The sequence below is a fragment of the Mesoplodon bidens genome (genome assembly GCF_964165515.1).
Source record: "Mesoplodon bidens genome assembly, chromosome: 9".
Lineage (NCBI taxonomy): Eukaryota > Metazoa > Chordata > Mammalia > Artiodactyla > Ziphiidae > Mesoplodon > Mesoplodon bidens.
The window spans coordinates 22,466,404-22,492,546 of record NC_138166.1 but is presented as its reverse complement, the minus strand read 5'-3'; the positions used below and the strand labels follow the sequence as shown (position 1 = coordinate 22,492,546).

General features: G+C 50.9%; 1 protein-coding gene across 14 annotated transcripts in view; it reads left to right on the top strand.

Moving 5' to 3' along the window:
- The window catches only part of TNS3 (tensin 3), a 235,607-nt gene extending 210,257 nt beyond the window's left edge, over positions 1–25,350 (top strand). For 13 of the 14 annotated variants that reach the window (XM_081244808.1, XM_081244807.1, XM_081244809.1 and 10 more), the window contains 8 exons: positions 3,681–3,812; positions 7,289–7,384; positions 8,117–8,194; positions 9,366–9,443; positions 18,460–18,628; positions 20,820–20,888; positions 20,991–21,017; positions 22,567–25,350. In XM_081244808.1, coding sequence (XP_081100934.1) covers positions 3,681–3,812; positions 7,289–7,384; positions 8,117–8,194; positions 9,366–9,443; positions 18,460–18,628; positions 20,820–20,888; positions 20,991–21,017; positions 22,567–22,711 — 794 coding nt within the window. In that variant the 3' untranslated portion in view covers positions 22,712–25,350. The remainder of the gene's footprint in view (positions 1–3,680; positions 3,813–7,288; positions 7,385–8,116; positions 8,195–9,365; positions 9,444–18,459; positions 18,629–20,819; positions 20,889–20,990; positions 21,018–22,566) is intronic. The other variant, XM_081244804.1, reaches the window with a different exon arrangement.
- The last annotated feature ends 793 nt before the right edge of the window (positions 25,351–26,143 follow it).

Genomic DNA, 26,143 nt, shown 5'->3' with positions numbered 1-26,143 from the left:
CTTTAAGTTTTTGTTGGAAAAGCTCAGCCCTAATGAGGGAGCCGGCCGGGATGGGCACCGGCCATGATCGGTCTAGTGTGTGGGGTGTAATTTCTGGTGGCTTCCACCAGCCAAGGTCTGGCCAGCGTTGCCAGTGATGACGTGATGAGAAGACATCATGGGTCCCAGCCGCTGACCTGAGGGTCGGTGGGGGAAGGAGAGGTGTCTTTCTAACACCGTTCATGGGCACACTTGCCTGGGTCACACTGGAAAGACAAGCTGCTGGCGGACTCAGCCCAGCATGTCACACACAGCACAGCAACTCTGGGTGCGCGGTACAGTCGGAAGACAGCTGGCAAAAATGAGAAATGGTTAATATTTTTGAGCAGCGAAGTCGTGTGTCACTTTTCACTAGAACACGAATAGAAGAGGTGTCCCAGAGGGACGCTGGCATGCCGTCGGTGGTGGTCCCTCTGGGGCAGCCCTTCAGGCGAACAGCACTCACTCCAGCAGAATTCGTGGGATCCCTGCGACGTGCTGGCCCCACTCACGGGAGCCACCGTCCTCCCTGGAGGTGACGACACGGCCGCCTGTGGGTGGGCTCATCACTCCCAGACGTCCCTCCAAGAGGATGACATGGAACTGGCTGGGGCTGGCAGATGCTGGCCAGGATGCCCAGAAAGGAGATACCCCAGGGGCTGCTCTCAGCAAGTGGGGAAGAAATCACAGCTGTTCTCCGGGCAAGTGTTTCTCAAAAGTGCCTGGATGTGAACAGTTAAATGGCTGGAAAACAGCACTGTCCAACATTGTCACTGAAATTCTTCTACTCAATTAGGCAGATAATAAAAATGGTAAGAATGTGCCTTTCTTCCCATGAGCTCAATGGACCTATTGTCATTTCCTGTGAGGGGAGCTCGCTTGGCCTGGAGAGGCTTCTGAGTCCCTGAATTGGCCTTTGTGCTGTGCACCCCCCACGTTCCAGGCTCTGTTGTGGCCAGATGCTCCGTCCTCGTCCCCTCCCCGCTCTGGTCACGAGAACCCCCAGGACTGTGGCCCTTAGCTCCAGCGCCTCATCCAGCCCGACAGACCCTGAGAAGTGCTTGTCGGGGTCCCTGCCCTAGAGTATTCTGAGCAGACCCCCCTACTCTGGCGGCTCAGCCTTTCAGACCAGGGTGAAGGCTGGGCTGGGCTGCCCCCTTCTCTGACTGAACAGCCAGGCTCCGGCTTCGGAAGAGGCAGGATTGGTTGGAGAGCGCTAGGCGGGTCCTGTGGAATGGCGATGGGAAAGCCTTCCGCGTGGGGTTTGGGGGACAGGATCTGGGTGGAGGGCACCTCCCTTGGTGGCACCTGCTGGGCGGTAGCAATTACTGTTGTCATTTGCCTAATCTTAGCCACACATTTAAAAATATTTCCTTGGGGTGGACTCCATCTCAAAATAGCTAATAGGTGCATTGGGCATTGATTTTTCCAGTTGAACTCCGAAAGCATAACTTCCTCTATTTTCTAGATATTTTGTGTAGACAACACCTACATGGATGAATGTTCTGTTGGGTGTGCCAACTTCTCCAGATGGAGGAAAGCCATCCGTGGGTTTTGTTGTAACTGCTGGGATGTACCTTTTTGTGGAAAAACTAATGAAATTTCAGGGAGATTCAGGAGGGGGGAAAAAAGCCCTATAGCCTGTTTAGGGGCACAGTTGTTCACGTATTACTATGGCAAGATTAGTACCTTGGGACTTTTTAAAGGTGAACATAAAACCATAGGAGGAAAGTAAAGTAGAAATTAAGTATGGTTGTTCCAGCCGTGCTCTCAGGCCTCTGCCCTCAAATCCTTGAAAACACCAGCCACAGGGAGAGAGGTAATGAGGATCCCGTGGGTGTGCACGAGCTCCTTCTCACACCCTCAATGCGGGCTCATTTCTGTTCCAGAAACAATGAGTCCAGCATCGCCCTCAGGTTCCCTATGTGGGCACGTGAGACCCTGGCTCCCTTGTGCCCAGCTGGCCTGGCTTCAGGGATGGGGTCTGGGAGGGGAGGATGGGCCGGAACAGAGCTGGCCTTCCCTCTGCTGCCCAGAAGTCGGCCTCCCATGAGGCTGGGGTGCTTTTTTCCACCACAGTGAAGTAAAATCATGACTTACAAAGAAAAAGCTCTGGTGAGGTTATCACAATTGAAAACTATAACTTCTGTAAGTGATCCTCCCCTTACTTTAAAAACGCAATAGGTCTTCAGCCCCCATATTTAGAAAACATGCTATGAGACAAAACCAGCTGCAAAGGCCTGAGATCCCCCGTGGTGTCCACCCACCTTCCCCTCCCCAGCCTTGAGTTGCTGGAGCAGCAGGTGGGTTTTCACTCCACTGTGTCAGGCTTGCACCCCCCAGGGTCACACCAAACCTGCTCCCCTTGGAGAGCGCTGTTGCTTTCTGTCCCTCGTCCCCTACGTGTGTCAGTGTACAAGCTCCTGCCTTATGGCCTTGTCCTGCAGGGGCTGGGGCAGTGCCATGGAAGAGTGTATACAAGAAACCAATTGTTTCATCCTGCAGCCAAGCAAATGCCATGCCGGGGGATTGGGGCTGGAGTCGGGATGCACGGGGGCCTGGACAGAGGGCTTCCTGGGGTTATTTCCTGAGGCGTGACGGGGCTTCCTGCCCCTCCTGGGTTTATGTCCGGGCCCCCCATCTACTCCAGACAGGGCCTTGGGCTCTACAGAAAGGCGGCATTTCCATGGCTGTAATTTTCTAGTGCCTTATATTTTAAATCCCTAGTTTTCTTTTTGTAAAATGTAAAGTTTATAAGAGACATTCTGAGAGAGGTTCTGGTTACTAGAGAAAATTCTCGCCGGTATCTCGGCTGCATCAACTTGAGGTTACTGTCACCCTAACCCATCCATCCATCCCGCTTTCTTCCCGTATCCTGAGCATGGGACCTGTGGGGGCCAGACTTTGAGCTTGAAGGGGATGGATATTCTTTTTAGGTGACAATCAGTGTGACATGCCTCCCAGCCTCACCAGGGGCAGGTGGAAGGTGCAGTGCCAGGTGCAGCTCGTGGCCCTGACGGACTGGTGACGACCGCATCGAATACGGGTTCACAGCCTCGTCCAGGCTGGAAACACTTGGCCATAACTGCCACACCTGCCTCAGAGCCACGGGACGGAGGGCCACCTACGATCCCCCTGGGGCAAATCTTGGAATTCGTATTAGATATTCAGTAACTTTTGGGGTACACTCTCACAGTCTTCAGAAAGTGGGATTGGAAACTTCTTTCCTTCTATTGAAAGTTGAGAGCGCACTTTCTAAAATCTCTAAGAAAAATGCCACGTGGGGAGACGTAGGGCTGGGCCACGGTGGGGAATGCGTGGCAGCCCCGCCTGACTTCCTGTTCCGTCACACTGTGTGTACCGGGACCTGGTCTGGGCACTTGTGCCAGTGAGGCTCGGTTTCCCAGGCTGTCAGGTGTGTGTGTGGGGTTCCTCATTTGGCCTTCATAGGTGCTGCCGGGTTAACAGGAGTCGTGTGTGAAGGCAGCACCTTTGTGATCTAAAGGGACGGGCCACCCTGTGCCCCTGTGTCCTTTACAGTCAGGCCTCCAGGAAACCTCGGGTCATCACAGAGGCTTCCCTCACCCTTGTCACGGCCCTGAGTGGAGACAGGCCGTGGCCTCCCCCGGTAGACACTCACGTCTCTCTGTTCCCCTCTGCAGCCATCGCTATGCTGAAGGACAAGGAACCCGGGTCCTTTATCGTCAGGGACAGCCACTCCTTCCGAGGCGCCTATGGCCTGGCCATGAAGGTGGCCACGCCCCCGCCCTCTGTCTTGCAGCTGAACAAGAAAGGTGGGTCCTGCCGGCTCTTCTCAGCGGCACCTCGCCTGTCAGTTACCTTTGTGCCCGTGAGATGGTGGGTGACCTGGAACAGCACTCATAGGTTTTCTTCTTATTATTTATTTTTTCGGGTGTATTTTGGTAAGTACTGTCTTGGCTCAAGAAGGAAGGTTAATTATTTGTAAATTTTTTTTTATTGCTTTGATGGGTGATCAGATGTCAGAACAATGGAGCAAGTCCTCTGATAAGGCATCTTTGCTCCCATTTTCAGCCCTGTATGCCTCAGTTCCCTCCTGCTTCCTGTGGGTAGACATCTATAATAAATTCTTGTGTGTCTTCTCACTATCTGTCCAATGCACACAAACATGCATTTTTCCTTTTCTCTTACATAGAATGTGGCATACTATATACACAGTTCTTGTTCCTACACCCAATAGAGTATTTTGATGGATTGAAAGTGAGGCCAGTGCAAGCCTGGAGTCATGAGATTATCCTTCCTTAGGGGAAAGGACAAAGCCTTCTTCCTCTCTGGTCCAACACTCTGCACAAGTGGCAAATACTAGCCGAATAACGTGTAATACAGGCAAGGCTTCTTCTTACCTTCTTAATGTTTTTTGTCATGAACATAACCCATGTATAGAAGAGTTTGCGATGCCTGCATGCACAGGTAAGCATTATTATGAAGCAGACATGCATGTACCCAAACATAGGCCACCACCTTGTGGGGAAGCCCCTACATGCCCTTTCCTGTGTGTTGTAATCCATCGCCACCATTACTTTTTGGTTTCCAAGGATCCTGGATTTGACTAGGTGAGGCCCTTCCAGCGGCCCCTTGTCCTTCTGACATACCCCCCGTTAGGCCATGAGCACGCCAGCTTTCTGAAACAGCAAACGTGTTTTAGGCTGACTTTGTGCTTTCCCTGCCCCAGCCATTTCTCTAAAGATCCTTGGTTCTTTTTATTGGGGAACGGTATCTAGAAACCAAGATCTAATTGCTAGGTTTGCTCTTTGCTATCAGAGTATCACTCCTTCTCTCTAGGACCTGAGCTAGGGAATGTATCATTTTAAAAAAATTCCTGAGCTCACGTTGATACCACCTGTTCAAATACAGTATCACCAGGTCCTTTCTCACCTCTCCTTCAGGGATGAGCTCGGTTCCCAACAAATCAATACACTTATTCCCTTTCTCTGTCCCCTAATATGTGGTTTCTGGTTTATTCTTCTTTTTCTTTTTATAGCACCCTGCCCTCCTTGCCCCCCCCCTTTTTTTTTAAACCAACTATGCCACAAACTCTAAGGAAAGGGAAAAGATTCTTTTCCCCTAAATGGAGATTGTGGACTGGAATGTCAGCAAGTTACATGGCTCTTCCTAGGGCACCTGGGCTCACCTGGGTGGGGCGAGGGTGGATCAGAGTAAGCACAGATTCTGAACCTTTGGTGTTTAAACAAAATGACACTCACCCGCTTCACTCACGCTCTGTGCCCAGTACCAAATCCTGGGATGAAATCTCTGCTTAAAGCTTCCTGGAGAAAATGGCCTTGGAGTGAGTTACACCTTGAAGAATGAGATTCGGTTTCCAAGGGGTCCAGCTTCAGGCATGGCCAAGGGGTTTTCAGGAAACTTAGATGGTCGGTTTGGCCAAAGGTAGTGGTTGTGTGAATAGAAGGGAGGTGAGGCTGAGAGGAGCAGGTGATTCAGAGCCCAGATCCGTGGCTATTGTCATGTCTGGAAGTGAAGGCGGAGAAAGCTCTGTGCAGGTCAGGCAGAACAGGGGAGCCTTGGAAGTCGGGCCACAGGGCATCCAGAATTCCTGCATGAGAAGCTCCATCAAACACTCCACTGGCTTTCGAGTGGTTTAAATAGAGGCTTTTGTAGCTCAGGAGCTGACTGGGCCCTGATTGTGGAGGATGTAAGGCGTTTGGCAGGATTTGGAAACATGCTGAGTGACGATTATATCAGAAAAGAGTCTCAGGACTGGAACCTCTGAGGGTCTGTGGAGACAGGGGTGGGTGACAAGGGAGCAGAAATGAGTGCATGGCAGCTCCCGGGCTCCTCGGTTTCAGCTGAAGCTTTTAAAACTTTTTTTTTTTTTTTACTGCATGCATTATCTTTTTGGAAATACGGATGGTGGTGTATAATTCTTACCTCCAGGCATGCATCCCGCCTCTAAGGCCCACTTTGTCTCAATCTTCAGGCAAAGGCAACAAAATAGAGGATATTAGAATAGCAGACTTCAGGACATGCAACATTGCCAGGCGCATCCTCTGGGTGAAATTTTGTCTGGTTGCCTTGCCTTCATCCGGCCCCGGGATTTGGCATTTGGATTTCACAGTCTAAGGATAGATCTGAGAAGACAGTTGACCAGGAAAAAGCCTAGCAAGTCACCACCGACCCCTGGTACCCCGGAGACGGGACAGCGACAGATGTGTGGGGTGCTGGTCTCCGAATCTCCATGCAGCTGGATTCCCCGCTGACTCACTTCTCACCACTGGCATCCAGACCACACTCTGTGTCTGCCTTCAGTTTGGAAGCCATGGATCATTTTCCTCCCACAACTGAATGGCAAAATGTTCTTGTCCCTATTTTTATTCAGTACTGCCTTTTATGGAATCTGATCATTTCCTTTCCTACCAGCTATACTGCCCCTGTGAAATGCTGACACCGACGTTGTTGATATTTGTCACTGTTTTTTAAAATAAGCATCACTGGGGAGCCTGCCATGGGCCAGGTGTGGAGCCCAAACCCACCTCTAGCAGGTCCTGCCGTCAGAAATGTTAGAAGTTACGGCAGGCAGACACGGTCCCATGGGGACACGTTCCCAGGGAGGGTGCTGAATGAGGCAGGACGGAAACACTGCGCAGTGTGAATGTGAATGTCTGTGGGACTCATTAGCACAGTGCAGTGACTTCTTTTTCTTCTGTTTGTTGTTTGTACTTTTCCACTGTCAGACAGTTTGCCATTCTATGGCTTTTCATGATGCGCTTTCTCTTTGGGCTCGTGGGCTGGCATGAACACAGGTCTGTGTAGCAGCAATATGATTAGAGAGGGCTTGCTGTCAGGAGGGGCTTGTGTACCTGGCTCCCGGCTAAATCACCCAGAAGACTGGCACCCTTCCAGCTGTTTCCAGTGATTCATTCTTGGGCATCGTGCTGTGTCTGGGCCTTTCTAAGTTCTCCTCTTAGGAGGCAAAGGAGCTGGAGGTCCATGTTCCCAGTTCTTAGCTGCTCATTTCCGTCACTGGGAATTCTGCAGTGTTTGAGGCTGTCTCCTAAGGACTCCTCCACTTCTAAGCACAGTCACTGGAGAGGGTTCTAGCTGCCCATCAGGCAGTGCTCAGCCAGCCTTCCTGCAGCCCAGCTACCAATCCTAGAGTGGTTCTTGGCAGCCAACCTACTGCGGGGGCCAGACTCTCCTTCCCTCCCTCTCATCCTCCCCTTCTCTCATTTTTTAAAAATTCTCTTCTCTTTCTTTTAAACCTCTACCACAGCTGGAGATTTGGCCAATGAACTCGTTCGGCATTTTTTGATCGAGTGCACCCCAAAAGGGGTGCGGTTGAAAGGGTGCTCCAATGAACCGTATTTTGGTAAGTGGCTGAGAGCCTGACTTGGTGTTCTGAACCCACGAGCACGCGTTGCCTCTGCTCACTGCCATCACCCCGCTGGGGCTTCACGCAGAGCATTTACTTTTCATCCCCATCCAGAGATTCCTCAATTATCATCTCTAAAATAAACTGGATCTTAAATTTTCTTAAAAGCTTTCTCAAAACTAAGCAAATAAAATGCACGGTGCTGGGACTGGAAATGCAGATTCCACAAGGTGTGGTCCAGGCAGGCGGGCAGAGAAGGGTGGACAAGGTTGGGGCCTGAGTGTGACCCCACCCTCCGGGCACAAGAGAAGCACAGGCTCCCTGTAAGGCGAGAGCCTTCCCGCCCCTGCAGGCATGTCCGAAAGACGTAATGAGCTCACAGGCAGAGCTTGAGCAAACCAAAGCATCACCTTACAGAGATGATTCGGTGGTGGTACCAGTGGGAGCTGTCTCAGATTCAGCAGACTGTGTGACTTGTTCTTGATGAATTGGTAATGATGTGTCTTTGCTGAGAATCATCTGCAGTTCCCTTTATCTGCCCCTTTGCCATCTGCTGAACTTCTGGCTTCGTTGAAGTTTTGCACAGATTCCCACAGTAATGGAGCATGTTGGGTGCTAAAAATATAAGGGGTCACCCTTTGCAGCAGCCTCCTTTCAGGAGATAAATTGGCTGAGCAACACGGTATTTAGGGCAGTGCTAATGCCTGTTTGCTGTTCATCTCTTCCCAGGGAGCCTGACGGCTTTGGTGTGTCAGCATTCCATCACGCCCTTGGCTCTCCCCTGCAAACTGCTCATTCCGGATAGAGGTACGCTGCCGGGGCCTGAGGGCTGCTCTGGCTCTGTGTGGGATCCCCCGCAGGGTGTTGGGATCCCCCGCAGGGTGTTGGGATCCAAAGAGATTCCTTGAGAAAAATCAGACCAGAACTTCCTTTCCATCACGTACTCTGTGGGTAAACCCTGAATGGTTCAGCCAGGTCAGGTAAGAGGAGGTGGCTCGCTGCCCCTTCAGCCTCCGGTCATGTCTTTATGTCATGGCTTTGGGAAAAGTTTCCTTGGAGCCAAGATTCTGTAGCTCAAAGTTACAAAATGCCTGGACTCAGAGACCTTCCAGGTCATTTACATTTAAATTTTATAATTCTACAAAATCAGCAAAATGTTGATATTGTTGACGTTAGGTGCTGGATGAGCTATTGTCTGTACCTTTGTGTTTGTTTCAAAATATTCACGGTGAAAAGATTTTTAAAAATAGCACCCACAGCAGGCGATTAGGCATATCTCCGCTTTCCTAGACAATCTCAAGTTCACATAATTGTATTATATTCCAGAAACATGATTAATTTAAAATACAGGCAAATGTGACTTACCTTTTTTTTTTTTTAAGGGAATTCCTTTATTTTTATTATTTATTTATTTATTTTGCTGTGTTGGGTCTTCGTTTCTGTGCAAGGGCTTTCTCTAGTTGCAGCGAGCGGGGGCCACTCTTCATCGCGGTGCGCGGGCCTCTCACTATCGCGGCCTCTCTTGTTGCGGAGCACAGGCTCCAGACGCGCAGGCTCAGTAGTTGTGGCCCGTGGTTTCTAGTGCGCAGGCTCAGTAGTTGTGGCGCACGGGCCTAGTTGCTCCGCAGCATGTGGGATCTTCCCGGATCGGGGCACAAACCCGTGTCCCCTGCATTGGCAGGCAGATTCTCAACCACTGCGCCACCAGGGAAGCCCTGACTTACCTCTTAAAATGTAATTGTTCATATAAATTAATTCGGAGGTGAGAAAGCTATTTTGCTGGGCTGTGCCATCCCAGCTTTTGCTTGGAATGTGGTGATGGTTCTCTGCGCTGGGCTCTTGTCTGTAGGAGGAAGGCCCACCTCTTCAGAGCCTGTGCATCACCATCCGGGCCTCAGTCATGAGCATCCACATTGTCATGGTCATTCTTTGCCTGGGAGGTGGACTCACTTCTGCGTTTTCTTGCTCCTTCCCGCAGACCCGTTGGAGGAAAGAGCCGAAAGTTCTCCGCAAACGGCGGCCAACTCTGCGGCCGAGCTGCTGAAGCAGGGGGCAGGTCAGTCCCCACTGCGTTTTCCGCTCCTCCAGGTTCCTGGGCGGAGACGGGCTCAGTGACACAGCTTCCTTTCTTACCTCGGTCTGGGTTCCTTTCCTTGCTGTGTCAGAGGAGGTTTCCTTCTGTTGAAAACCGCTGCAGGGCTGGGCTGGGTGGGGCTTCAAGTGTCCTGGCAGCAGGGCCAGGACTCCGCAGGCCAAAGATGACCAAATCCAGTGGAGTAAATGTCACAGCCTGTGTTTCATTTGGGAGAATGTGGGCAACCTGCCCCTCCAGCTGGAAATGTTAAAGAGACCAGTGAGTCCGCAGTTTGACCCAGGGTGACACAGACCCCCAGACCTCGAGCTCCCCGGGGCACTTTTCTTATTAGTAGACTTTATTTATTTATTTATTTATTTATTTTGCGGTACGCGGGCCTCTCACTGTTGTGGCCTCCCCCCTTGCGGAGCACAGGCTCCGGACACGCAGGCTCAGCGGCCATGGCTCACGGGCCCAGCCGCTCCGCGGCATGTGGGATCTTCCCGGGGCACGAACCCGCGTCCCCTGCATCGGCAGGAGGACTCTCAACCACTGCGCCACCAGGGAAGCCCAGCAGACTTTATTTTTTAGCGCAGTTTTAGGCTCACAGCAAAATTGAGAGGAAGGTGCAGAGAGTTCCCATATAGCCATTGCCCCTACACATGTGCAGTCTCCCTCATTACATCCCCCATCAGTGGGACATTTGCTACAGTTGATGAACCTACATGGACACATCATAGTCACCCAGAGTCCATAGTTTACATTACTGTTCACTCTTTGTGGATATTCCATGGGTCTGGACAAACGTCTGATGACATGTATCCACCGTTATAGTATTACACAGAATAGTTTCAATGTCCTAAAAATCCCCCGTGCTCCACCTATTCATCCCTCCTCCCTAACTCCTGGCAACCACTGATCCTTTTATTGTCTCCGTGGTTTTGCTTTTCCAGAATGTCATATGATTAGAATCATACAGTATACATAGCCTTTTCAGATTGGATTCTTTCACTTAGTAGTGTGCCTTGAAGATTCCTCCATGTCTTTTTATGGTCTGAGAGCTGTTTCCTTTTACTGCTGAATAATATTCCATTGTCTGGACGTACCACAGTTTGTTTATCCATTCACCCACTGAAGGACATCTCGAGTGTTTATACATTTCCGTAATTATGAATAAAACCGCTATAAACATCCACATGCAGGTTTCAGGGTGGACATAATTGTCAGTTCCTTTCGGTAAATACCAAGGAGCACAATTGCTGGATCACATGGTAAGAGTATGCTTATTTTGTAAGAAACCATCAGACTGTCTTCCAAAGTGGCCACACCATTTTGCATTCCCACCAGCCATGCATGAGACTTCCTGCTTCTCCACATCCTACCAGCAGTTGGTGCTGTCCGTGTTCTGGATTTTGGCCATTCAGAATAGGTGTTTAGTGGTATCTTGTTGTTTTAATTTGCATTTTCCTGATGACATATGACATGGAGCATCTTTTCATGTGCTTGTTTGCCATATGCATATCTTCTTTGTCAAGGTGTCTGTTAAGGTTGTTTGTTTTCTTCTTGTTAAATTTTAAGAGGTCTTTGTATATTTTGGATAACAGTTCTTTGTGAGATTTGTCTTTTGCAAATACTTTCTCCCAGGATGTGGCTTGTCTTCTCATTCTCTTGACAGTGTCTCTCAGAGCAAAAGATTTTTTATTTTAATGAAATCCAGTTTATCAATACTTCCTTTCATGGATCATGTCTTTTGTATTGTATCTAAAAAGTTATCACCAAACCCAAGGTCATCTAAATTATTTCCTAAGAGTTTTATAGTTTTGCATTTCACATTTATATCCATTCTATTTTGAGTTAATTTTTGTGACGGGTTTAAGGTCTGTGTCTAGTTTTTTTCACACGTGGATGTCCAGTTGTTCCAGCACCATTTGTGGAAAAGACTATTTCTGCAATACTGTATCTCCTTTGTTCCTTTGTCAGAGATCAATTGACTATTTATATGGGTCTGTTTCTGGACTTTCTATTGTTCCGTTCATCTATTTGTCTATTATTTCACCAATACCACACTGTCTTGATTACTGTCACTTTATAGTAAGTCTTGAAGTCAAGTAGTATCAGTCCTCTGACTTGGTTCTTCTCCTTAATATTGTGTTGGCTGCCCTGGGTCTTTTGCTCTCCATATAAACTTTAGAGTTAGTTTGTTGATATCCACAAAGTAAGTTGCTGGAATTTAGATTGAGATTTCATTGAATCTACAGATCAAGTTGGGAAGAACGGACATCAGAATTATATATTGAGTCTTCCTCTTCATGAATGTGGAATATTTAGTTTATTTACTTCTTTGATTTTATTAGTGGGAGTTTTGTAGTTTTCCTCATATAGATCTTATACATATTGTATTAGATTCATCATTTTGGGGGTGCTAATATAAATGGGATTGTGTTTTTAACTACAAATTCCACTTGTTCTCTGCTGTTATATAGGGAAGTGATTGACTTGTGTATTCACTTTGTATCCTGCAGCCTTGCTGTAATAGCTTATTAGTTTCAGGCCAGGTCATTTTTGCAGCATTAGATGCTGTCCTAGTGACCCCAGCTTAAGAGGGTTGTGGACGAGCCAGAGACCACAGGGCTCTTGTGGGTGTGTGGCTGAGAGGGAGGGACACAGCTGGAGAGAATTATGGGGCCCACTGGCTCCAAACCTTCAGTTCCCCCACTGGAGGTCTTTCATTCAAGGTAGACATTTACTCTCAGAAATCCTGGAGAGGGATTCTCTGAGTCTGCAGGAGGACTGACTAGAAATACTTCTATCTGTGCCTCATGTCTGTAGAGTACTTTATAGCTGGGACTCCGTAATGAAAGAATATGCAGATACAGGTATTTTCTTGTTGCTTCCTCTGTACAGTTTGCGTTATTCGTCTGCGCAGTTTGTCTCTGTAAAACTATACATCACTGACTCTATTACCCAGCTAAAGTAAAATCTCTCTGTTTTCAAAAGGAATCTTTTTTAGTGTTGAACTCTTCGTAGACTATCCTTAAAGGATAAGTTATCTGTGGCCAGAACAAAGGTGACAGGAGTTTGTCCAAGATAGCAAGCGTGCTAGAACTTGAAGCCTCAAAAGGAAGTGTCTGCCTGTATCCAGTCTGGGTTCCAGTCCAGGCCCTGCCATTTGGGGCTCAGCCTCTGGCAGGTCACTTAGCCGTGCAGACCTCGACATAATCATAACAATCTCTCCCCGACACAGTGGCTTCAGGACCAGTTGAATAGGATGTTGAAAATGCCTTGGGAACTGGAACGTGGTCACGTAAGCTGTAGTTGTGTTCCTGCCGCTCTGCTTTCGTGTAAAAACACTTTTATTGGCCCAAGAGGAGTGGCCTTTGCTGTGCAGTGGCCTCATCCTTTGCCTACGTAGACATGATTGAAAGGGCTGGTCCCACGGCAGCTTTGTGAGGCAGTGTCCCCACGCCGAAGACCATGAGCTCACAGCCCCCAGGTTGTTTCAGGGGGTCCCTGGAGCCCACTAGGGCTCATTGCTACCTTATGTTAAAGCAGCAGCTTTGTCCCCATGTCTCTGGGTCCCAGCAAAGTTGCAGGGAACATGCTGGACTTTGCTGCAGGCCTTGCTGGTGAGCTGCTTAGCCATGCACTTGACCTTGGAGGTGGGCTGTGAAATCAGGTCTTCTCCCATTGACATGTTTGAACTGCACCTTTTAAAAAAATGTATTTAAAAAATTTTAAACATGTCATTAATGATTTTTAAATTGCAACTCATGTATCAACCTCATTCAAGAAAAGTGCTCCAGAATGATAGCAGCAAACCCTTCCAGAGCACGTGCCCTGCGAGGCTGGCAGAGCCTGGGCCTCCGTCGGGGCACCACCTGGTGTCTCAGGGTTACAGCCCTGCTTACCCACCCCAGGCAGTGAGCACTGGGGCACATACATCTCATTACAAGCAGCATTTCATGTTTCTCCTTAAGCTTCATGGTTACCTAACATTTTCCCAATACATGTTGAATTAGTAAATGAATCAATGAATTAGTTGATCATAATGGAACTATAATAGCCTTCATTTTTAGATATTAAAGCTTTTCCTTCTGCTCTGGCTTATCATTTTTAGTTACACTCTCTCATCTTTTCAGATAATCTATGGCACGTATCAGTAACTCTGAATGCTTTGCTTTTTTAAAGGGTGAGCCTCCCAGGGACAGGACTTCACACAGAACCTGGAGGTCTTATTTAATCATCTGACTGGGCATTTATGTATGGGGGTTAAATTATGACTGCCTTGAGCTTATGTCCTTTTAAAATCTCTTGTTTCTAAAACACATCAAAAGGTTCAAATTTCCATCCAGCTACCTTCACGACCGACAAGGCAAGGAATCGAGTCAGGACACGGATATGCAGCTGGAAGAGTGAGATTGCTGCAGAGAGTGCTGGGTCCTAGCTGTTGGTTCAAAAAGTGCAGAGTGACCGTGGTGGGAAGGTGATCAGGCTGTCTGGTCTCTGACCACCTTAAGGAAACTGAGTGGTTCTTTCTCCCCTTAGTTTCATTTGTTGTCTGAATTCACTTAGAATCCCAGACCCCTGGCCCTGCAAGGGCTCCTCGAGATTCCCTGGCCCGTGTCCTCTGCGTGGAGGTGAGGCGCTGACACTCAGGGGTGTCTGCAGAGTTGGGCAGCTCCCAGCAAGCGGCACAGACTTTCAGGTCTCTTCAGTTTAATCCCTTTGCATCTGATACCGAGGCCGTTATGAGTTGCTGCAGTTTCTAAAAGAATTGCTGTTTATGATTTTAGTATCAGCTCTTTTTTTTTTTTTTTTTTTGCAGTACACGGGCCTCTCACTGTTGTGGCCTCTCCCGTTGTGGAGCGCAGGCTCCGGACGCGCAGGCTCAGCGGCCATGGCTCACGGGCCCAGCCGCTCCATAGCATGTGGGATCCTCCTGGACCGGGGCATGAACCCATAACCGCCGCATCGGCAGGCTGACTCTCAACCACTGCGCCACTAGGGAAGCCCCTGTGTCAGCTCTCCCCTGTGTCAGCTCTTAATTGGTTCTGTTGAAGCAGTGGAATGCAGCTGAAGGCCCTGGCACCAGACCCCACACGATATCCCATAAACGTTAGGGCTGTGTCTTTAACGTACCGTACTGTAAAGGATGTTTTCTTTATAAAAGTAATAGGAATTCTTCCAGTTTAAAAAAAAAAAAAAAGGGAAGACACAGAAAAGCAAGGGAGAAATGAATTCCTCACAGACCTGTCACCCAGGTACAACCACTGACTGTTTTCCTTTTCTCCCTTAGCATAAGGGGTTTACCCATGTTTTTGGCAAACACAGCCTAGGTCTCACTTTCAGTGGCTGAGGAACCGTCCACCAGCTGATTCCACCCCTTACGGTTGCCCAGTTAGCGTGCTTCTAACTTCTCAGTACCACAGACAGCACTTGGAAGGCTACCTTTTTGCATTACTGCCTTTTTCTGAGTTCTGGATCGTGGCCTTCAGACCCTGAATTTCTGGCAGCGGTAGGACTGGGTGAGAACCTGGGACCTTAACACTTCTGCTTCCCGCCGCGGGTTTGACGGGCGCTTTCCTGTTCAATATCACACCACAGCTACACACCCTCAGGTGGAATTGGACGTATCGGGCCAGGCCCCGGGGGACAAGCACAGCAAGCCCACCTGTCCTCTGCTGGGGAGGGAAGGGGCTGGCGTGTGCTCAGCAGAGCTGCCCCAGGCGTGCTTGGGAGAAGGGAGGGCTCCCCTCTCTGCTCCAAGAGGGACAGTGCCGCTCTGCGTCGGGGGGGAGATGCCCCCCAGGCCGCTGTTCCTTCTCAAAAGGCCATTTGTGCTGCTACAAGGAAGCAGGAGTCTGGATCGTGGCAGACGTGTGCCCGTCTGTGCGCCCGTCCAGGTCCAGCTCGTGCCAATTTTCTGGGATTTCATTGTGACTAGATCAGAATTTGCTTTTTTCTCTTTTGTAACTGCATGAGTATCATTATAGTAATACCAGTGAAATTAGTATTCATTAGTGCTTCATTAGAGGCAGAATATTCACCCTCCTAAAATCAAACCGTCTTAAATTTTCCAGGCACACCTCCCACTGTTCGTAGGCACACACGCCTTTTATTGTGTAGGTCTCATCATGGCACAGATAGTTTTATTCTGCTTTTCCCAGAAACCGCTAACATTTTTCCATGTTGCTATACAGGGTTCGTGATTACCATTTGCTGGTTAGTTGGTATTCCATTGAGGGGCTAATTTAACCATTCCCCTCCTTTTGGACATAGTTTGTTTCCAACTAACTTCCCACCAAATGAGTATGGGGCTCAAATATCTTCGCCTCTAGGTTAGCTGTCTCAGCTGGTTATGGAATATTTCCCGTCTCAGGCCTCTCAGAGCGGGACCTCCGGGTTACCGAGTGCAGGCAGGTCTTCTGACCCTCCTGATAAATAATGCCAAATCATCTTCCAGAAGGGCTGTCCTGGTTGACGTGAGCATTTCATAAAAGCACCTGATTTCATCAAAGCTTTGGGCAACTGCAATTTTAAAGACTTTTGCTAACTCACTCTGTTTCCCAAGACGACACAAGTAGACCCCTCAAGTTCAGACAGGAGCTGAAGTGCAGGTCAGCCTCCGGCCCTGCAGTTCCCTGGAGTGTCTCATTGCCCGGCGTCCTCAGATGGGGCAGTGCCGCCGGCTGGAGCAAGAGGGCACGGAGAGGGCAGCAGTGGCCACGGCAACTCAGCCGTTCAGGGAGGGCTCTCTGATTTCTCCCTGCCTCTCAAAATGTGCAGGAGGCACAGTGGCTTAAAAGATGCCACTCTGTCAGGACAATCACATGGGGTTGCTGACGGGCATCATTATGGCTGAGGAATGTCTCGAAGTAAAATTCACAGCTCAAAAAAAAAAAAAAAATCACAGCTCGTCCTCAGGGATGTTACGTGAAATTTCTTCCTGAGCCCGTGTTCTCTACCTGGTGCCTGGTACCTGGTGGTACCAGGTCCCTCAGCACTGCAGGAGCCAGCACGAAGGTTGGGTATCACAGCAAGTCCCTGGGGAGTTGCCAGGCTTCTGGCATATTTCTCTACACTTCAGTTTCCTCATCTGTAAGTTGGGGATGATAACAGAATCTTCCTCACAGGACCCTGGTGCAGATGTGATGAGAGAGTCTGTCTCAGATGTTCAGTCGAGGCCTGACACAGAGTAAGCGTCCTTATGAATGAGCCACGTTAGGTGGAGCTCGGAGAAATGAAAACTGTTGTGTTTGGGAACTTCTTTGAAGATTTTGCTTAATGGCACAATGTCATTTTAATAATTATAGGAGTGAAATACGAAGCTCTTTTCCAGAGAGTAAAAGTGACTTGTTCGCTAAACTTTATAGAGGGAAGTTGGTGTCTGGGATGAAACTCTCAGTTAACAGGCGTTTGGGGAAGCCTGGCGTTTCCAGCACGTTTCGACCTTTCACCTGGGCGCGTTGGGAGCCGTGAAGTGTCACTCCAGGAGATACCGTCGCCTGGCTTTGGGGCTGCTTGCTTTTTGGGCGGTTCTCTAGTATCTCCCACCTTCCCTCAAGGTTCAGCCTTTCCACTCAGGCCTCTTCTGGCAAATCAAAGGATTGTAGCTGTTCCCGGCTCAGGTCAGTGGGGCTTCGGCCTGCCCGCTTCTGATTCTCCCATCTAGGGTAAAGGGAGGGGCCTCGTTTTTCTGATGAATCTGTTACACAAACCCCAGGCCTTGCTTTCTTTCTCCATCATCGTGTCCTCACTGAAGTGGAAGTTTCCCAATCCTCAGACCTTCTCAGCTTCTTAAAAAGTAGCTGTGGATTGTCGCCTTGGCCGTGGAGAGAACAGAGGGCTAGCAGCTTATAAGCGGCCCTGCATCTTGACACCAGGGACGTTGTACGTTATTTCTGTTCTTTTTAACCCACCTTCGTGGGCCTGTGGCAGCACACCTGCCAACAGGTATGACTGCTGCTGAGTCTCAGAATTCGGGGTGGAGATGGAGCCTGTCCGAGGCTGGGCCTCCGGGAGACTCTCCCAAGGAAAATGGTGCAGGCGAGGGCACAGCACTTGCCTTATTGCTCCAGTCAGGGGGAAGCTTTTTCTTTTCCGTTTAGTGAAAATCTAAAGACCTTTAGAGATGGAGTTAAGACAGCCCACTCACTTGCAGAGGCTGCATCCGGCAGAGTGGGGAACAAGAGCGGCTCTGTTCCTGGGGGGGACACGTCCTTAGGGGTGGCCAGGCAAAGCCACAGCTCCTGCAGGACTGAACTTGAGGGAGAGTCTGAATGTCCCACAGTCACACAGATGTCACACGCCTCGAAGTCCCACATTAGCTTCTGCTTGAGCTGCAGGGATCCAGGCTCAAAGGGCCATCAGTCTGTTTACAAAGTCTCGTTCACACTCAGCTGTTTGCTTCCCCCAAGGGGAGATGGCGGTGGACAAACCCCCAGCCCCCTTGGCAGCATGTGGACAGGACAAGCCATCCCAGCTCTTTGTACGCAGACTGTGTTCTGAGTCACTGCAAGTCATTCGTTCACAGCAGCTCTTTCTGGATGCCTGCTGCTTTCAGAACTCCGTGCAGGGTGGATATTTGGGGTTCCAGGCTGCAGGCTCCCCTCTGGGGGCGTTTCCTTAGCTGCAGGTGTGGTTGGGTTCTTATCCCACCCAGACCCACACTGAGACTGAAGAGGGTGCCTCCAGCCCACCCTTGGGACACCAGGTGTAAATAACGCCGCAGGGGTGGAGACGCATCCTGGGCCAGTGGGAGGAGTTTCCTTGGCTCCAGTGCGTGGTGGGGGGGTTGTGTGTTGGTGGGGGCGGGACGGGGTGTTATTCTCTGCATTGACCTCGGGGCGTGTGCATCTCTGGGTCATTCCACACCTTTGGAATTAGGGGTAAAGTGCCTCAGACATACCTGGCCACACATATGTGCATGTTGTTCATAAACCCCGGGGCCCTCGTGTCTGGCAGATTCATTAATGCCGCTTCCCCCTGCGTCTTCCAGCTTGCAATGTGTGGTATCTGAACTCCGTGGAGATGGAGTCCCTCACGGGCCACCAAGCCATCCAGAAGGCCCTGAGCATCACCCTGGTCCAAGAGCCGCCTCCTTTGTCCACGGTCGTGCATTTCAAGGTGTCAGCCCAGGGCATCACCCTGACGGACAACCAGAGGAAGTGAGTGTGCCTGGCGGCCGGGCTGCGGGGCGGGCGGGGCTTCTGACCCCACCTGGGGTGAGACCTTCCACCAGCTCTGCCCAGGCCCCTGGACGTGCGGTGGTCACCCTGGCAAAGCTCGGTGGTCCTGGAACAAATCAATGATCCAGTCACTCTGTGCTTGGCCCTGATGTCCTGTATGTCCCCAGAGACACATATAAACTATTGACATTAGGCCCAAATGCTGTTTTTTTAGAAGTCAGTAAAATTTTTAAAAAGATACATGGATCTTTGAGCATCTCTTACACACGCGCACACACAAACACGTGTGTGTGTGTGTAATTTACAAATGCAAAAATCTTTTGTCATTTCTGTAAAAACACTCAGAGACTATGATAGAATCCACTCATCTTTGCTTCTGTATCATTGGTCATCCCATTCTAACAGTTGGTCATCCCATTTCAGGTGAGAGTGTGACCTTGATAGATATTATTTCAGTATCTAGATAATGTTAATTATTATGTAATAATACTATAGTATATAAGAATAATTAATGTTAACTATTAACCATTATCTAGATATTGTATATTGTTATATCTTAGTTAACAACATTTGAACATCTAGACAGTAGATGCTGTTTCAGTTTCCAGGTGAGCACAGAGCAGGGTCTGTAATAAACAACGGCAAGCGTGTTCCTCCCACGAGCAGAGCCTTTGACCTCAGGATCCAAGGCATTTCAGAGGCAGTTATTGTTTATTTGTTATGGAAACAGCCTGCTGTGATTAATGAGGAAGCCAGGTCAGCGACCCTCAAAGCAGAGTGATGGCCGGAGCTTCAAGGGACAGGCGGCCAGTCCCTGCACCAGCCGGTGGGGCAGTGCTCACCCCGGCGCCCTGGAGCTCTTCCTGCCACGGCCCCTGCTCCAGAGCTAGTCCCAGGTTTGGGAGGGTCCCTGACCCAGAGCTCCCGCCCCACTGCTCTCAGGATGAAGCGGGTGTGGAGTGTCAGGTGGAGCGTGGGTCCTGCCGCTCAGATTGGGGTCCTTGCTCCCTGCGCTTTACCCGACGGGCCACCGTGGCACGTTCCTCATGCCATGCACTCGGTTCCCTCACCTCTCAAGCTTCACTGAGGTAACCGTCTTGGGATGTCAGTGACTCGAATGAGATATCCACGGGCAGGTGCCGGTACGGCTTGGCTGAAGCGTGGACACGGGCTCGGGCAGGAAGGCATGGCTCCTTCCTTCACAGCCTCTCTATTTTCTCCGGCTACCTGTGTGCTTTTTCTGTATCTCTATAGTTTCCCTGTGTCCTTATAAAACCATGGAGGTGGGCCACGTCCATGGCACTCAGGATCTTCCCTGTTGCAGGAGACGGCACGCGCATTCAGCCTGGCTGATGCTGGACAAAAGAGGCTTGTGTCCTCAGCGTCCCCACTGAAAGATGCCCCGCTCTGCCTGTGCCTTTCCTGTACGCTGGCCTCTTTCTTTCCTTCTCCAGATGAGCTTTCTCCTTGCCCAGATCAAAGCCACCAGCCTCTGGGGATACCACCTCCCCCAAGAGGAGAGGGCGCTTGCCCAGCTGGAGCGGGGCACACAGGGCACGCGATGCTCAGAGGAGCAGGGAGGGCTGGCAGTGAAACAAAGGACAAGTGACAGGAGCCGGGACCGAGGAGTCCTCTGGTGGGTCCCCCAGCGGCTCTGCTGGCCCGGCGTTTGTAGCACCTCCCAGTGGGTTTCACGTGCACAGCCCTTGACAGTTTACAACATGCCGTCAGATGCCTCGTTGGGGCTGACTTGGCTCCTGTCCTGGGAGCATGGTGGTCTGTACCAGATGCCGTCTTCACAGGCAGCTGCTAGGGCTGTAGACAGTTGGTGTTTTCCTGGGATGAGGGCAGGAAGGCTGGGCCTCCCTCAGCTCGATCCCGTCCTCCACTCGGCTGGCAGTTTCTCTCTGCAAGGTGCAAGGTGCTTGCCTTCACCCCGAGACGCACTCCTTTCCTAGTGCCCACTTTTCCCGGAGCCACTCTGCCCAGCTTCGTAGGTCTGCTGATTTCTAACAAACGTACACTCTGCTCTTCTCTCCAGACCACCAGTAAAAGCATAAAATAGGCTTCTGCCCCCCCGAACCTCCTCATGGCGGGGGGTGTCTGCCCAGGGCGGCACTGTCACTGCAAAACCCCAGTAATGGGCTCTCCCTCTCCGGTGTCCCGGCAGGCTCTTCTTTCGGAGGCACTACCCCGTGAGCAGCGTGATCTTCTGTGCATTGGATCCACAAGACAGAAAGTAAGACGTCTGTATCTGTACTAAGCAATGCATATGCTTCCTTTGCTTTTTAAGTTAATAAAGAAATTAACGTGACTCTTCTCTTATTCTGTAATTTGCAAGGTGGATCACAGACGGCCCTTGCTCAAGGTACGTTGCCAGCCTGTCTTCATTCTTTCTTAGTAGACGCTTGCCTCCAAAGCTGAATTCTGCCCCAGATTTCCAAAGAGGAAAATGACTCAATAATGCCGATGGGTTTGGGTTTGGCCTTTTAAAAAAAATTTTATTGGAGTATAGATTTACAATGTTGTGTTAGTGCATTTGGCATTTAACAAAAATGAAAGTGTTCTCTTTATGCAGAAACGGCCTGCAGAGGGTTAAGTTTTCTGCTTGCTCTTCTCTGAATGAGCAGTACTTACCTATGACCCATAAAATATGGTATAAATAGCGTGAAGAGATTGCACAGCGTTTCTGGCCGTTGAGGAGGGGTGTAGTCTGCAGCAGCACTGGGGCCGGGGTGTTGGAATGGGGCGCTGCGTGAGTGCAGTGGGCGTCACTGTTTCCCAGCCCAGAGGGAGCACGGCTCTGCCCTGGCCCAGGCTCTGCGGTGGCCACACAGCCTCGGAACCCTCCAGAGCTGTCTGCATTCCCACAGGTGGGCGTCCTCTGCGTCACCTAAATTTGATTACCACAAATGTCTAACTGCAGGGGTCCAATCCTACGATTCCAATTTCACGTTTGTCGTTTGTCTTGGCATCTGATAAAGTGGTAGGAGCCCCCCAGGGTGGGGGGTGCCCCCAGGCCACTCTGGCTCTCAGGGCCCACGGCCATCCCAGCCGTGTGGAGTGTGTGGCCCCGGGAGGGTCACTTGAGTGCCGTCAGCCAGTCCTTCCTGTGGTGTGGAAACCACTCAGCTCATACAGAAAAATTCTTCATTGTTCTGAGAAGGAGAAGAAAGACCTCAGATAAGGGATAACTACCATTATCTAAGTCCAGGGATTTGGATTTGGATAATGGTAGTTATTGTGTTAAGTTTGCGGCTCCTGAAAGCTTATTCAGATAAAGGCTTCAATTCTTGTAAGAAAAATATTAGATTGTTCCGTGCTTTTAAACAGTTTCCTCACCTGCACGTAGTTTGTAACTCAGGGGTGTGAGGAGCGAGAAGGGAGCCCCTGGCGTGTTTTTAACTTCCCATCCTCTGGCCCCAGTGGGTGGGATCGTGAGCATCCAGGGAGAGCCCCCAGCACCCCAGGAACCGAGGCTGGGGTGCGGGCACCTGGAGTTTTGTATGCCCATCCACTCTGATGGTGTGAGCAGGGAGTAGGCAGCTCCTGAGGTGGAGCCAGGGTCCTCCTATCAGAGACTCGGGAGTGGAGCTCAGGAGCTGGCAGACCAGGAAGGTTCTGGCCAGGTTGGAGCAGCGGCTTTGGTTCAGGTCCCAGACCCATGACTGGCACTCCTTGGTCCTGCCCGTCAGCTTCCTCCCTTGTGAGGTCTGGGCACAGCGTCCTCCCTGCAGGGTCTGCTAGACAGAGAGGACGCAGACCTGCGTCTGGAGGTGTCCGGCAGGGGACTCGGCCCCTGAGATTTTGGAGGAGCAGAGGTTAGAGGTGGCGGCGGTGCGACAGGAAGTGGAGGTTTGTATCCTGTGGGGTGGACAGGACTCGGCTGGCACGCTGACCCGGCTTTCCTTTTGCAGAGTCTTTGGATTTGTGGCCCGGAAGCAGGGCAGCGCCACAGACAACGTGTGCCACCTGTTTGCAGAGCATGACCCCGAGCAGCCGGCCAGCGCCATCGTCAACTTCGTGTCCAAGGTCATGATCGGCTCCCCTAAGAAGATTTGAGCCCCCACAGCCTGGAGACTCCAGAAGGACCTGTGTGACCCTCACGTTCCAGGCCCAGGAGGGAAAGGGGCTCCTCCAACCTTACAGACAAACAACCCTGCCACCAGCTGGCCTTAGCTGAGAGCCACAGCTCACGGACGCATTTCTGTAGCCCAGTGCTTTCCAGGTGGAGGAAGTTGGGCATCGGGGGTGCCCGCCCGGTCCCCACGCGGGAAAGGACCATGCAAGGAGACGTGGGGGCCCGTGTGCCTCGAACTCTGGTGTTTGTGGGAAGGAGGGGAGCCCGCCCGCTCCTCAGTGGCCCTGAGTGGCCGGCTGTGCCTCGCCACTGCCATGTCAGAGGGCTCCCGTCCAGCGGGCACCTCAGGGCCTCTGTGATTAACCTGAGAAGGGGATGCGTGTTGGATGAAGGTTCATGCGGGTCAGGCTCTCCCGGGGCACTGGGGCATCATGGACAAGGGGACGATGGGATGGGCGGTGAGGACGAGGGAGGTCATGCGGCATTGTGAGGCCAGAGCCTGAGCGTGGGGACGGCTCCCCACCTCTGCTCACATGCCTCGTCTGAATGGCACCCTGGGCCGTGAGAGGGGAAAGTAAGATAGGAGTAAAACCCCATTTCCATGTAATTTATATTTTACTAATGCCAAGTTATTTATGAGAACAGTTTGCCATTGCTGTGCTGTACTGGTGTCCAAATGCTGCCGCCTGCCAAGCCGGGGCTCTGGGAGGAGCATCTGTCCCCGTGTCGGATGCACCAAGACGGGTGGTGCGGACTCCGTTGGCCGCTCTGTGGGCCGTCGTTGCTTGCGGGCGGCTGCAGATAGCTGGCTTTGCCTCAAGCAGCCTTCCCGAATGCTTGACCATCCATGTGTCATTTCCAGGCTGTGGATACATCCTTGCTGGGGGTTGGGGGCGGAGGTCCTCAGGGGTGGGACACGCTTACTTTGAGACTCAGCCGTCCTCCACATCGCTGTCCTCGGCCAGCCGGGGGCCTGGGAGAGATCATCCCGAGAACCACTGGCCTGAGGAAGCACTTGTCTGTCTCCACGCCGCCTGTTGGCTCCTGCTGGGATCCACGTGTTCTGGCACCTGAGCAGGGTGAAGATGAGGAATCTCAGTCCTTCCGCTGTTTTCAGCTCTTCTGCATCATCTTAGCCACCTAATGAGCTGTGATCTTTATGCTGATGTGCATGTTGCAGAGCCGTGGTCTGTCCACCTGAATCCGGCAGTGGTCAGAGGTTTGGGAGAATGAAGCCAATGGTCCTGCAAGATCCCAGAGCAAGAGGCCCCGGTCTCCTTCCCCGTCACTCAAGACACTTGCACCATGGCTCTCCATCCCCCGTGAACTGCCCGTCTCATCCACTTCGCAAATCAAGCCCAGCTCTTCAAACACCAGGAATCACTGTGGCGGTCACCACACTGGCGTTTGGAAATGTGCTTTGTGGATTCTGTTTTCAAGTGGGGCAGAGACAGACTCGGCGACAGCAGAGGTGAGATTGGCCGAATCGCAGTGGGCATTGTACGTGTGTATGAGTGTGAGTGTGTGTGTGAAAGCAGGTGGGTGAGTCCACTGTTTAGCTCCTATTGATGCACCAACACAAGTGCCTCATTTCTGTGCCAAATGTTTGCCTTGGTCCTCGCGGACCCTCTTCCCTGACGCAGGGCGGCCTAGCTAAGGAGAACGTGCCGGCATCTTCCAGAGGCCTGATGCCTCGGTGCCTGGGGTTGGGGGTGTCTAGCATTTCCATTTTTCATTCACAGCTAGAACTCAGCCAAGGGGAGTGGAGGTTTGTGCTGTCCCCCAGAGGGGCCTCCTCCTGGGATGCTTGTCCCCAAATTTGACCCAGGGACCGCAGGCCAGGTCCCTTATCCTTCTGACAAAGGAAGAGAGAGGGCTCATGTAGAAATCAGAGCAAGAGAGGGGTGCGGGACTGAGAAACATCAACCACCCCAATCACAGAGGCCGTCCTCGTCCAGAGTATGCAAGCCATGACGTTCGCTTTTTAAACTGACTGGCAGCTGAGACTTTTACTCTCAGCAGTCAAGGGCATCAGCAGGTGTCCTCCCAGCAGATGGCTCCCTCTGAGGTGGAATGAAAGGGAGCCAATTCCCTGTCTTCTGAGGAGCTGGTACGACAGTGTGTTACATATGCATGAAATGGAACGAGTCCATGAACTTCGTGCTCAGACCTCAGGCAGCCCCGCCGCCAACACTGACTCTGGGGCAGGTGGGGAAGGAACATCCCCAGGCATCTGGCTTCTGGGGTGCCCGTGGGCACAGGGGTACTGTCCTGGGGCACGCACGAGGACTGCACCCCACAGGTGTCACAGCCAGGGCCTGTTTACCTGCTCATTAACCTATGCTGTATTCCTCCAGTGTTAACCTATAACCGTGTTAAGTCACCGCATTTAAGGGTCTCCGTGTGTATCCTTGGCATCAACGACCTCATCATGTCTCCTTATCTGCCTTACCTAGTAGTGGATATTTTTACTTTTCTTATATTGTAAAGAATATATCCCGTATGTAAATGAATGTTCTATAAATCCTTTGTATAGTCATTTTCTTTGCTCTTTAAATATCATCTCTATTCAGAGTATAATAAAAGTATAAACTTGGTAAGCCTCAGTGAGGCAGGCATTTGTTTGTCGTATTGAATGGGAAGGCCCCAGAAGGCATGTGCGGGTGTGGACATGTGTGTGCGTGTCTGGGTGTGCCTGTTGTGTGTGTATTTGGGAGTGTGAAGGGGGTTGTTTATGGATCGGTGGATTATAGTTTGATTTCTGCCCAGAGACTTCTGAAAATTGTATTCAGAGATTCTAAGAATTTAATAATAATGTGTGGTATTGATCATAGGAGCTGCTACATTTTTGATGTTGATATAAAGCCCCTGTTCCAGTAGCTGTAGGAGGAAGCTTCCAGTGTAGATCAGCCTCTGATGAGACTTCACAGGTGTCTACCGAGTTGGGTGCTGAACCTGAATATAAAATGTGTGGTGGGTTCACCTGTTTTTTCAACAGATACTGGTGACAGTCCCAGCGCCGCCCTGCCGCTCTCCTGGGCTAGCGGGGTTCGTCCCCCAACCAGATGAAGCCCCACTGTGCTGGCTTTCTGCCCTCTCAGGTCTGGGCCCCCTCCCGAGGTTGACCTCCCTCCCTTGTTTGGTGATGGACGCAGGACTCCGCTGCCCTCGTTTCCTCTGCATCCTAAGGCCTGGAGCAAATATCATAGCATGATGCCAGGTGGCCACTGGACCTGCCTTGGCCCAAGTCTGCATCACAGCCAGGCCCCAGAGCTTCACACACACTGGGTCACACCTGGCCTTGCCTTCCTCTCCCACTGCAGGCTCTGGCACAGATGTGGCTCAGGGCTGAGGCTTAACCATCCACGTGGCTTAACCCCCACGGCTGCTTCTGTTCCAGCTCAGGAAAGAAA